A 13053-nucleotide genomic window follows, 5' to 3' on the forward strand; every position below is an offset into this window, starting at 1 on the left:
TGCATTATTTTGGGCTGGTGTTGAGCCGACAGCCGTCGGGACAAACGACCCGCGGTGGCGCTCTTTCCTACGCCGACATCATCCAAAACTTAATCTCCAGATTTAAGAGAGGAACACTTCAAATAATGACAATCGTTCACTTAAATTAAGGGTTGATTCGATTTGATTTTGGTGGTTAAAGGTCAAAAGGTCACCGTGTCCTCACGTCCCTCCGATCTCCACTGGTCCCACCAACGCAAAAATCTCAGGAACGACTCGGAGGAATTTCTTCAACCTTGGTACGAACGTTCACTTCGGCCCCCACGGAGGAAACCGAGGCGCTTTTAGGGCCCAAAAGGTCAAAAGCTTCAAATCCCCACCTGTCCCGTCCGTCCGTCCGTCCGTCCGTCCGTCCGTGCCGTTGTCGTGAACGCAACGTCTCGGGAACGAGGTAATTTATTCAAATTTGGAAGCAACTTCCACTTGGGACTCCAGGCAGAATTTATACGATTTTAGGGTTCAAAGGTCAGAGTTGCCGTGACCTCACATCCCACCAATTCGTCCATCACCGTTCCCATTCATGCGAGATCTCAGGAAGGCCCAGTGAAAATGTCTTCGGATTTGGTTCACCCGGCCTCAACAATGCAGGGACGGGATTTTTGGTGCTCAAAAGGTCAAGGGGACCGTGACCTCCCGTATTGTCTGTTTCTTGTCAACACGGTATTTAAGAAATACCTTAAAAGACATTCTACAAATTTGGTACAAATGTTCACTTGGACTCGAGGATGAAATGGTATGATTTTTTTTTATTTTTTTTTGAGGGAGGGGTCAAAGGTCAATGTGACATCCAGCCTATCCAATCACTCTGTCCCATTCGCGTGGACGCAATATCTCTGGATTATCAAACCGGTGGCGCCAATCCTGTGGCAAAGGACAAACTGAAGACAAAAGAATCGGTGTTAAACAGCATTAGTTTATTTTCCACAGGTTACTTCAGAAACAGGTAATTATGTACAAAATCTGGAATGTTGGATAAATGCATATCAATCAATCAATCAATCAATCATCTCACTGTGACTGTTTCCAGAGAAACCTTAGAAATACTAGCTATACAATAAAATGGGTGCCTCTGCATTGCAATTTATTGCTGGTTTTACAATCGCAAGTCACTAATGCCATTATTAACTCTTTTTCTCAATTTTCTTTTTAGAGTATTTACAATTTGATTAGTAAGGTCTAAAATCCACAGAAGACTGCTAAATAAATAAGAACAATACGGGAGCATAAGAAACAAACCAACATGGATGAAGAAAGGGTGAAAACATGTTTTTATTTATTTATTTTTTTAAATCTCCCGAGATTGTCTACGATGTCAGACTGGGTTTATTTTTTGTGTTTATTTATTTTTTTTCTGCCATGAATATAAAGTGACCATAACCCCAGAAATTCTCCCCTCTAGTCTTAGAAAGTCAACAGAAATCCCCAACAAAATTAAAAACAAATATAAATCAATGATTTCATCTGTGTAAAATACAATGTGTGAAACAATTCGGGAAATTATGTTTGTCATTTGACTGAGTTTAAAATCTAACGGCACAGCTTCTTTTTTTTTTTTTTTAGAACAGCTACCTTACCGTAGAACTATTTTTATTAGCATTATTAAAATTTCGTTAATTACCACAGTGTTTTTTTTTTTGTTTTTTTTTTAATTATTTTGGTTTGCCGGTGCCACGAGCGTGAAGGTCGAACTCGGTTACAAACAATAAGAGACCAGTAGACGACACAATCTACTGTCGACAAGTCGAGGGAATGCTATTTGTTAAAACACTGCGGGGATAAAATGCTTATTATATATCGTACAAATAATTCAGTGGTCACAAATATACTGCTGGAGTTCATGGGGGGGGGGGGGGGGGGGGTGTGACAGGAGGGGGGGGAGGGGGGCGGTGGTGTCGCTTAAAAAGTGATTTCTCTATCATTTCCATTTCTTTCGGAAACACGTCTCTGAATATTTATTTACTGTTTCAATGGATGAGTATTAACAGGTAAATAAAACGTGACGACGCGGCCTTTAAAAAAAAAATAAAAATTAAAAATAAAATAAGAAAACCACACTTTTCCTTCCGACGCACTTCTTTGACAAATATTTAAAAAATGTTTTCGAGATGCAGCTTTGACTGGATTCGTTTTGTTTGTTTTTCTTCTTCTTCCCAACAGTGTAAGTCCATTATGTCACACACACATCATGAGCATTTGGAGAAACTGTAATCCACGCAACGACAAGACGGTAAAAAGTCTCAGCCGAAGTGACACAAACTTCTACTCAATGCAGAGATCTTTTTTTTTTTCAGCACTACCATATATATATATTATATATATATGCATATATAGAATATGCATATATATGCATATATATATAATATATATATTTCCTGTGCCATTTCATTATAAAAAAAAAAAGAAAAAAAAAAAAAGAAGAAGATTCTTTTCACAATATAAAAATCATGTAAAATCATCAGGGATTACTAAAAGGTTGTGTGTTTTTTTGTGTGTTTTTTTTTCTCTTTTTAAAAATGACGTGATTGAAAATAAAGGCTTTAAATATTGCTTTTCAAGCCGTTAACGCTGCAACTGTACTCCGACGGTTGTGAATATGTGAGTATTGCTCGAGTTCTGGGGTCAAAGCTCCTCCTCCTCCTCCCCCCCGTTCAAACAGTTCAAGGTCTATGGCACTTGACAACTTGTTTCTCCCAATTCTACTCTCTGTACAGCAGACAACAAAAAAACAACAACAACAACAACAACAAAATAAAAAGATAGAGACGCTGCTCCAGAGTGATGAGTAAAAAGCGCGATAAAACATTTTTACAGACAAAAAAAAGGCAACATGTGGTCTTCTCCCATGTAGAAAAAAAACAACAAAAAAAACCAGATGTTGAAACCACCCACGACTGCCTAAAAAGGATGAAGCCCTTAAAAATAATAATAAAAAAAAAATAAAAAAAATAAAAACGAGTTGAAATCATTCAAATCTCATTCGAATCTCTTTCTTAAAGTTGTCTCCTGCTTTTTCTTTCGGTTTCGCAAATTTCCAAACTGGCTTTGGTTAGCTGGCATAACCGCCACGTCTTTCTCCGCTTACAGACATTTTTAGGAGAAAAAAAACCTCCAGCTTCCGCTAGCTTAGCTTCGCCCGACGGTCTGAATTCGGCGGGGAAACAGCCGGCCCCGGCCTCGCGCCTCGAGACCCGCCTTTAAAAACTCTTTAAAAAACAAAACAAACAAAAACAACAAAAAAAAAAACGTGCAAATTTCCCAAAATCCCTCGAAACGTGAGGACTGGTGGAACAGATTAAGGCCGAGCAAATGCAGACTCCCGTCTCGACTCCCGTGTTCCCACGATGTGTAAATTTCCGTCAGTCTCGTTTGCCGCGTTTCTTCTGACCTCGGGGGGAGGAGGGAAGGGGGGGGGGTAAATTGCGATCCAATTTCCGCACACCGGTTTCCGGTTTCCGCGATATGCCGAGCGGTCCGAGGACGTCTGGGATGAACCGAGGACAGAAGAGCTCACGGGGTTGTTGTTGTTGTTGTTGTTTTTTTGGTACGGAAGCGGTGGCGGACGAGTTCCTCTTCTTACCTCTTCTGAGAGGTGGGGGGGAAGAAGGCGGGGGGGGGGGATAATAATAATTAAAAAAATCTCTCCCGACGAAAACCAAAACCAAACGTCTCCTTGCTCTACATTCGTCTCCACACGGCAAGCACGTAACACTGTCCTCCAGATATAAGATCGCACGGCGGACCGGGAAAACAAACAAACAAACAAACAAACAAAACAGCTTCAACATTTTAAATAAAAAAAATAAAAAAAAATTAAATTAAAAAAAAAAAAAAAAAGGCAAACTGGATGACGGGAAGAGAGAGGAGCCCTGCCCCCTAGTGGTCAGATATGTGTCCGTCCGCGGAAAGAAAAAGCCCAGTCGTGATGATGATGATGAGAGAAAAAAACAAACAAACAAAAAAAACCAAAAAAACAAGATGACCTGTACAGAGACCACAGTCAGTATTTGCATCAAAGCACGTCATATCTTCAGCTTCTTTTGTATAAAAATATATATATACCACAGTGATGGCCTGTTGAGGACACGTACTCGCAGGTGTTCGTCTCGCTTCGGTTCCACTACATTCAGTGGTTGTTGATTTTTTTTTTTTTTTTTTTTTTTTTAAATCTTTTTACCCCCATTTTTCGTCACGGCTCCCAAAAGACCTCTGCTATAAATAGTCCCGGCAGGTATCTACAGAGCAGTCTCTCCTCTTGTGTATAAAAAAATATGACAAGTCATCATAAATTTCTCTGTTGTTTTTCTTCTTCTTCTTCCCCCCGTCGCACCCCCGCCCTCCCACCCTCCCTCCCCCACCGACCCGGTTGAGTCTACGCTGGCATTTCTCGTACGATGATCATGTCCACAGTGGTCGGAAACGTCTTCAGGAGGGCCACCGCGTTCCCGTGATCGATGTTCACGAAGCTGTATCCGTTCGCCTGCGAATGAAAAAAACATAAAAACAAGTTGTTTTTTTTAAACTGATCACACAACGCTTTTTTTTTGTTTTTGTTTTTGTTTTTGTTTTTGTTGCAGACCTGAAGGATTTTGTCTCCAGGCTGAAGAATCTGGGACGCCGGTCCTTCGGGTTGAACCCTCGTCACAAATATACCCTGAAATCACACGATATCGCACGAGATTAAATCCAGCCGTTGACGCTTATTTCTCACGGTACTTTTGTGTGAAAAAAAAAAAAAGAAATGAAAATCAGAAGGTGTGAATTTACATTGTCGTCGGGACGGAAGGGGTTCCCCCGGCCTCCCACTCCCCCCGAGATACTGAAACCCAGCTCGGGATTCTTCTCCACTTTCACGCGGATCTGAAACACACCAACGCACTTTTGTGAGCTATTTGTCAGCTATTAGTTAATGACACAATTTCCCAACATTGGTAGCAAAAAAAACAAAAAAAAAACAAAGCAGGAAGTCGAGAGGACGAGGTGAAAGAAAGTGACACGAATTCTGTTAAGTGAACAAGAATGTAAGATTTTTACAGCTTCAGATGAAAAGACTTGAAACTCTCTTATTCTGGAGTTAGAAGCGGGTCAGATCTGGGATTAACATGCGATCCGGGTGATCCAATCAGAAAGCGGTCGGCTGAAAGTCCCGGCGTGAATCCAGTCGAGACACACTTTGAGACGCGGCGAGGGTTCGCTTTAGTTGGACGAGCGGCGTTAACGCAAATGCGTCCGGGCGGCGACCAGCGGCGACGTCGCCAGTTGGTTCGCGAACGGCCGTCACGAAGCCCCGAGCGTCGGCGCCGTCTTCGCTCGTCCCGAGGTGTTCGGAGCGGGAAGTGACCGTATTTGGACCGGCTGTGGGATCTGACTCGATCTGATCGGAAACCCGGCGATACTACGTCCCGCGCCCACCGATAAGCGGTAACCTGACTGCGCCGCAGGCCTGTCAATCAAACAGACACGTCCCCACCCACCCCAAAACATAGTTTTTGATTCCTATTGTTCTGGGTTTTGTACCCTCGTGGTTGAAATGCACTTATCGTAAGTCGCTTTGGATAAAAGCGTCAGCTAAATGAAATGCAATAACGTAATGAAGCTATAATTGCTGACGGGATTATTTTCAGATGGACGGCCAGAAAAGTAAAAACATGGAGCGACTTTAGCTAACAACACCGAAATAACTCGAAGATTTTTTTTTTTTTTTCCCTTAAAAATTTGATGAGAAGATGAATGGGAGTCAATGGAGGCTTTTCGGAGCCGCCCTCTGGTGGCACCCGGTGGTATCGCAGCTTAAGCCGCTTCCGCATCGGCCTCATTTTTCCGGGCCGGAAGCTACTTCCAATTTTACACAGTCAAAGTGAAGGACCAACCAAATCAACTGACTTATTTGATTTCGATATTTTTGTTTGGACCAATCCTAGAGCTGCACGACGACCAAACTGCTCAACTGATGGAAATTTTTCTTTGAAAAAAAAAAAAAAAAAAAAAAAAAAGCTTCTCCAGGAACTTTTTTTTTTTTTTTTTTTTTTAAATCAGTCTGAATGTTGCAGAGCGTCACACGTTGGACACGCACAACATTCTCCACCTCTACAAGTATCCCTTCACGCAAACACCGTTTCACCTCTTGCTGCAGAGCGTCGAGCGGCACGCGGGGGGGGCCCGGGGGCCCCGGGGGCCCCTGGGACACTTTGAGCATCAGATAATCGATGAGCTGCTCTCTGGAGGGGTGACGGGCCATCGTCGCCTGGCTCATCTGGGGACGAACAGAAGGGCCCATCTGACCGTTCATCAAAGGCACCTGGAGAAAAAAATAAATAAAACACACGTTTCAAACGGACGTCTGTGTTGTTGTTGTTGTTGTTGATTTAAAAGCAAGATTTTCTTCAAAAGATATGTCGCACGACGGTGGCTGCAAAGCCGCCGCGTGTATTGGGACCTACTTTTCTGTGGGGGTCCAATGTGAAGCTCTGTGGCCCCTGGGGACCAAAAACATCATCCTGAAAGGGAAGACAGGTGATTACGAAACGGTGTACTCGCTCGGTACAAACGCGCAGGACTATTTAGGAGGCCGACGTGATCATGTTTCACGTCCGGAAACGGCATTAAGGCAGCGAGGTGTTGATTCAGGAAAAAAACAAAACAACAACAAAAAAAAAAACTTGAGATTAAAGTGAACCAAGCAGCGTGTCATTCGGAATTATTAGCCTCCCGGAGATGAAATTAATCTTTGAGATGTTAAAGCAGGGGAAGGGAGCTGTGGGGGGGGGGGGGGGGGGGGGGGGGGGGGGGTCACACAAACACTTTCATCACAGCTTAAGAGGAAAATCTTTTCTTTCTTTCTTTCTTTGTTTTTTTTAATTTCCTCTCTACCGATTCTAACGCCCTCGTTCTAAATCATTTAGACGCACACCTACGCCACTTACCTTTCTTAAACAACAGATCTCATCCCCCCACACACAACATGAAAGGCTACGAAGTGATTCTGAAGTGATCCAAAAAAAAAAAAAAAAAAAGACGATGAATGGAGGTGAGTAAGGACTTGAAGTGCAGTTAAAGGAGGAGAAAAAAAAACACGACGGTTTCACAATCACAGTTTGATTGAAGCGAGTCGAAGTGGAGAGAAAACGCTCGGGGACGCTTGATTCTGACGTGAAGGAGCCGGGCGGCTTTAAAAGGGGTTCTCGTAAAAAAAACTCGTATTAATGATCTGCTCGTCAGCTTGTGAACACGCGAAGGTGGGGTTTCCTTATTGAGAAAAAAACAACAAAAAAAACCCCAAAAAAACCGCTCGATTGTCGACTCGGAGTTCAGTTTGAAACTTTTTAGTCGTCTGATGGATTCTGAGAAAATAAAATGCGTAGCTAGAAATACAAGTCTCGCTTATTACAACCAGACAACTACCCCCCCCCCCCCCCCACACACACACACACACACGCAGCCCCTTTCATTTTGAGACCGAGTAGTTTTGGCTCAGTGGTTCTCAACTGGTGGGCTCGAGACCCAAAAGTGGGACGGCGAGACCCTTTTGAGAGCATGCGCACGTGGAAAAACCCCAAAAGTTGAGGCAAAAATTGCCCAAATTTTCAATCTGCAGAACTTCTGCTGTTGCGCTTTTATTTTGAAAAGACAAACGTTTCCCATAAAGTCTCCCATCGCTGCCGGCGTCGTAACGACAGCAACTAATGCCGTCACGTCAGCGCTTAGTTCTCATTCTCGTATTTGTAAACGGGTTTAGGATTTAAATAAGTCCGACTTATTTGAATCGAGGTGAGTTTGCTTTTAACTTCATATTTAGATTCGTCAAAATAGATAAGCATCATCAGTTCTGAAAGAAAATGCAAAGCATATGTTAGACAAACATACATAAGTCTTTTATCCAATTGGGTTTTTAGCCTTTTTTGCTCTTTTTTTTTGTTTTGTTTATTTATTGTTTTTAATAATGAAAGCAGTGTGTATTACTGTACTAATTTTGTGCAATAAATTTGAATGTCTAAAAAAAATTTGGGTCCGAATTTAATAACTATTAAAAAATAAAAAATAAAAAGAGAAAGAAAAGTGGGTTGAAGCCTGTTGAGGACCGCTGGTTTCTACGGATTTGGAATAATTTGGACATCATCTTAAGTGCCAATCAGTGTTTAATCATATTGATCCGTCTCCAGTTCCACCACAGACCGGAGTAAAGTCGCTGATTTGAGACGACATCAAACGAAATAAAGAAATTTGACGGTACAATTTAAAAAAAAATAAGAAAACCCCTTTTAAAACACTCCACTTCCATTAAAACTAAGAACAATACTTTTTTTTTTTTTTTTTTTTAAACGCCAATTCTTCCCACTCCGACATCGAGTATCGTAGTAAACAGATTTTTTTTTTTTTTTTTGTGATCATGAGAAATCAGATGTTGAGAACCGAGACACTTTCATTTGTCTGTAAAAAAAAGGACAAGTGAAAGATGATTTCTGGGAGGTGGGAGGAGGGGGGGGGGGGTCTGCGATCGCTTCTCAACATCGGGCAGAGAAGGAAATGGACATCCAGGCCATTCCTTATCTTTCTTTAAAAAAAAAAAAAAAAAAAAAATTTTTTTGAAAAGGATGTGAAACCAGCGAAGAGGTGGAGAGGGAGGGGGGGGGGGGTATCTATGAGGTTCGCACACGGTACTCACGCAGAAGCCCGGGGCCACACGGGGCTGTCCGTCCCTGCCACTAAACACCAGGGAGCCTTGGCTGGCATGCATCATATCCCTACAGCTGCCGTGGTGAGACCAGCTGAGCGGCGCGTTATTGGAATTATAGGAGCGAGACAGCGCGCTCTGAACAAGCAGCGCCAATGTGTCAAGAGGCGGCCATGCAATCCGCCCAACGAGTGACGACATATAAAAACAACAACAACAACAACAACAAAAAAGACAACAACAGAAAGGTTTTTTTTTACAAGCGCATTCAGACAAAACCATGCAGTGAATCACAGGTGCTCTGCACGTAGCTGGCGTCAGTTGGGCTTTTCGGTTTAAAAAAAAAAAAAAAAAAGGGGGGGGGGCGGAGAATCGATTCACCCGAAATGTCGTCATGCGGTTGTTTTTTTTATTTGCACAGGTTTTGAGATTTGTCTGCGGCGAGGAAGGGTGCTGACGGGGCGTTTTACTTTTTGAATCCAGCGGTAAGTTGGGAGAAAGAAAAAAAAAATACCTGGATTCATCACAAAAGATCCACCAACAAATTCCTTTATTAAATCTTTACTTCGTTTCGGAGCTAGAAAGGTGCGAGGGGAAGGGAAGGGGGGGCTTACAAATAAAAAAAAAATGAAGGGAATAGGACTCCACGTACCCTCAATTCTCCTCGAGTCACTTATTAATACGTTTGTAAGTCTCCGAAATTTGATTAAATTTATGATAATATACAGTGTGATGACAAACTCCTGTTTTGTTTTTTCAGAGAATCAGCTATTAAAGCTCACAAACAATACTTCATTAAAATCTGTTTGAACCAGAAATGGATTTAATTTCCCAAAGCTGCAATTTCAGATTACAAAATTCGATTTTAGATCTTTTTTTTTATGTTCTGTTGGTTCCATTTGAGAATTCCCTAAAAGAAACGGGACCCCATAAATTAAATTCCTTTAACTTTCATTGTGTGCGGCCGCAGTGGCGGAAATGAAACGGAAACGTGTCAAAACTAGGACACGAGTTTTTGTTGGGTAATTTGAGTGAACCAAGCCTTTAAGGTTGCTATAAAAATAAAAAAATAAAAAAAAACACTTTAAAAAACGCTTCCTGTGCAACAACCTGACTGAAGTTAAAAAATTGTAATTCCTAGCCACATTTCTGTTGCAAAGTTTGTCCCATGAGTCATACTGTAAGCACAGTAACCACAATTCAACCTTGAAACGTCAACAATGTATTAAAAAAAAAAAAAAAAAAAAAAAAAAAAGAAGCGCAAACTGAAACATTTTGGCGGCCAGCGAAACATATTCATCACGTTAAGAGCGCTTTTTACCTTTTCCAATTTCTTGGCCTCGATGTGCCGCATCACCTGGTCTCTCCAGTCCGCCGGCACCCGTGCCGCTCCCACCTGTCCCGCCCCGTCCAGGAGCGAGTGCTCCGACTTCACCCTGGCGTTGGGCCTCTTGCCGGGGCTGCCGTGCTGGTAGTTGAAGTCGCTGACGGACATGGTCCTCTCCGGGAGCTCGTGCGGCTGCGGCCTGGCGCTCGGGGCCCTGGGGGCCCCGGGGACGTCGATGCTGTACGTGCGGGCCGAGAGGGGCCTCTGCATGGCGTGGCTCATTGCCAGCGGGCCCCTGGCGAGGGTGTGGATGTCCCTGTACGTCATGTACTCCCCGTCGGGCACCGGCATTCGCCGCGGGTCGCCCACGGAGGCCGTGGAGGCGGTGCTGCTCTGCCTCTGCAGGGTGCTGCTTCGAGGCTGGCTGGCGGTCGAGTGGAGTCTCTCCTTGGCCCACATGTCCCCGGAGGGTTTGGGGGTCATGGTGGGCCCCCTCTGCTGCTGGGGCGGCAGAGGATAGGGGGGCGCCTGGTTCCGGTTCGAGTAGTTGGTGTTGGCGAGCGAGTGCGGAGGAGGCGGGAGGTAGCCTTGGTGCTCCGGGGGCACGGCCGTCCTCGGGGCCCAGAGGCCGTCTTTAGGCACGGCGCTGCTCGTGTACTGCACGTTGTACTGAGGCGGGGGCATCCCCATGGCCATGCTGGAGGAGACGGGGGTACCGGCCGGTGCTGGCGGGCGGCTTCGAGGAGGACAGCAGGTCCGAGGACGATGCGGACGAGCTCGGGTAGACCAGGAGAGTCTGGTCGTTCAGCAGCTGACTGGCGGACTTGCTCCTGACGATGCTCTGGCCCTGACCTCCGGGTCCCGGGCCGGCGCCCGCCATCCTCATCATGACCGCCGCCTCGTAGGAGTCGTCGTCCCCGTCGAAGGAGTACAGCTTCATGCCTCCCGTTTCCATGTTGCTGATGCTTTGAGACTTCATCACCTGCGGCGGGTGGCAGCGTTTCTCCGGCGACAGCTCCTCCGTGCTGCGGGACAGAGACATGTCGCTGCTGGCCGTCACGCCCGTCGAGGTCACGTGCACCGCCGGCGCCTCCGCCCTCGTCGCCGAGGTTTGGTTCGCCAGGCCGTGGACGTAGTCGCCGGCCGGCCGGTTGCCGTTCTGCAGGTGGTCCACGTTGTCGTAACCGCGCCCGCCGTGCGAGTCGTCCCGGCCCGCCGGCCCGTTCTTGGTCTTGTCCAGCTGCACCATGTTGTCGGTGGGCAGCTTGGTCACGTTCATATTGATCTGGTCCCACTTGGTGTAGGCGTCGCCCATGCCGTTGTTTATCCCCTTCTCGATGAAGGCCAGCCGGGCCTCCATGGACAGGTCGTAGTCGTCCATCTTCTCCAGCGGCGTCTGCTGGGTCTTTAAAAGGGCCTGAAGGGACGTCTCCGAGCCGTTACCGTTGTGGAGCAGAGGCGTGGTGTCTTTGGGCTGGTTCATGTTCTCGTCTTCGTGCCTGAAACGAGGACATTTGGAGAAACACGTGCATCAGATTATGTAGCAGCAGCAGGTGGAGAAACAACTTTATACTGCCCAGTACCGGGCCTGTGTGCCAGGACAAAATGACTAGGGGGGAGAGGGGAGGGAGGGCACAGTTTTATTATCGTTTTATCCAATAAATCATTAGGTTATCACCCTTCTACGCACATTCCTGCGTTTTGCCCTCCTACTGGTGGCAATAAGTAGCGTGGCTGCAGCTACTGTCGCTCACAGCTTCAAGTTTTCTTCGCCGGGATTACAGTCTGGGAGCTCGGCTCGTATTAGACCAGCGTCTGCGGTTAACCGCGTTTGTCCCGCCCCTCCTTCGCTGTGATTGGACGGCTGGTGACAGTGACGAGCGCAGTGTCAATACGTTTTTTTTGTTTTTTGTTTTTTTTTTTGTTTTTTTTAACTCTCGTTGACTGGGAAATTTTTTTTAATAAATCAACGTTCAGCGCAGAATAAATGCTCAGCACCTCGTCAAGCTGCTGGCGTTCATTGAAACAATAAAAATTAAAAAAAAATTAAAAATGCTGTACTTGCGGGGGAGGGGGGGGAGGGGGGGGGGACGACGACGCTTTGGCGGACATAGTAATTGCTGATTGGTCAAAATGAAGCCGAGGTCTCCGCCCCGCAGGATGAAACGGCTGCAAACGATCAGGATTTGTTTTTTTGTCTATTTCACTTTTACTGATTCACTGTTTGTTTTATTCTATTTATTACATTTTGTATTTGTATCATTATATTGTATTAACTGTAGCCTTTTGTGTTTTAAACGCATGCCGAGCGCCTCGTAAGTCGTTTTTTTTGAAAAGCGCTACAGAAATAAAGTTATTATTAATACTATTATATCCACCTTTATTCATGAGCTACTTTTGGTTTAGCGCACAATACGACGGCGAAAGTGAAAACCAGAACAACAGCGCTGATTCAGCACGTTTGATTCCCGTTTACAGTCAGAAACTCGTTACAGAAAGTCTTTCATAACCTGACTCGGTACTTTTTTTTTTTTTTTTTTTTTCGCTCTCTCCCCTCGTGGCGACGAGTTGCACTCACCGACTTTTTGGCAGGAAGGGCATCTTGGCCTCCCTCTCAGGCGTGCACAGAGAGTTGTCCTGGCTGCTGTCCGTGGTCAGAGACACCGAGTCGGACATGCGCGACGGGGACGAGCAGTTGCTGTTGTTCTGGTTGCTGTTGGCGACCGTGTCGTCCAGCAGAGAGTCGGCGTCCCGCCCGTCGTCTGTTTAACACGAGAACAATCACCGTTAAGTGTGCCGGAGCCGCGGCGCTTCGGTTTTAAAAAGCCGGAACCGCGACGCCTCCCAACTAAAGCGTTACCTTTTTTATCCTTACTTAGAGTCACTACTTTCGGTTGGTTGATGGAAATCTCAATAAGAGGCGGCCTCATCTCGGCGATTTTCATCTCCTCCTCTTCGTCCGACAGCTCCTCCGAATCCTGAGCACAAAACACGCGACGGTTATTGACCGCCCCCCCCG

General features: G+C 45.4%; 1 protein-coding gene across 1 annotated transcript in view; it reads right to left on the reverse strand.

Moving 5' to 3' along the window:
- Nucleotides 1–932: 932 nt before the first annotated feature.
- erbin (erbb2 interacting protein) overlaps nt 933–13053 on the reverse strand; it is a 40156-nt gene continuing 28035 nt past the window's right edge. The window contains 10 exon segments of the mRNA XM_069168038.1: nt 933–4516; nt 4616–4690; nt 4804–4896; nt 6158–6334; nt 6477–6533; nt 8699–8845; nt 10029–10745; nt 10747–11533; nt 12613–12796; nt 12895–13012. Coding sequence (XP_069024139.1) covers nt 4409–4516; nt 4616–4690; nt 4804–4896; nt 6158–6334; nt 6477–6533; nt 8699–8845; nt 10029–10745; nt 10747–11533; nt 12613–12796; nt 12895–13012 — 2463 coding nt within the window. The 3' untranslated portion in view covers nt 933–4408.

This window comes from Embiotoca jacksoni, unplaced genomic scaffold (assembly GCF_022577435.1).
Source record: "Embiotoca jacksoni isolate LCO1_2020_lvr unplaced genomic scaffold, fEmbJac1.0.p SCAF_10, whole genome shotgun sequence".
Taxonomy (NCBI): domain Eukaryota; kingdom Metazoa; phylum Chordata; class Actinopteri; family Embiotocidae; genus Embiotoca; species Embiotoca jacksoni.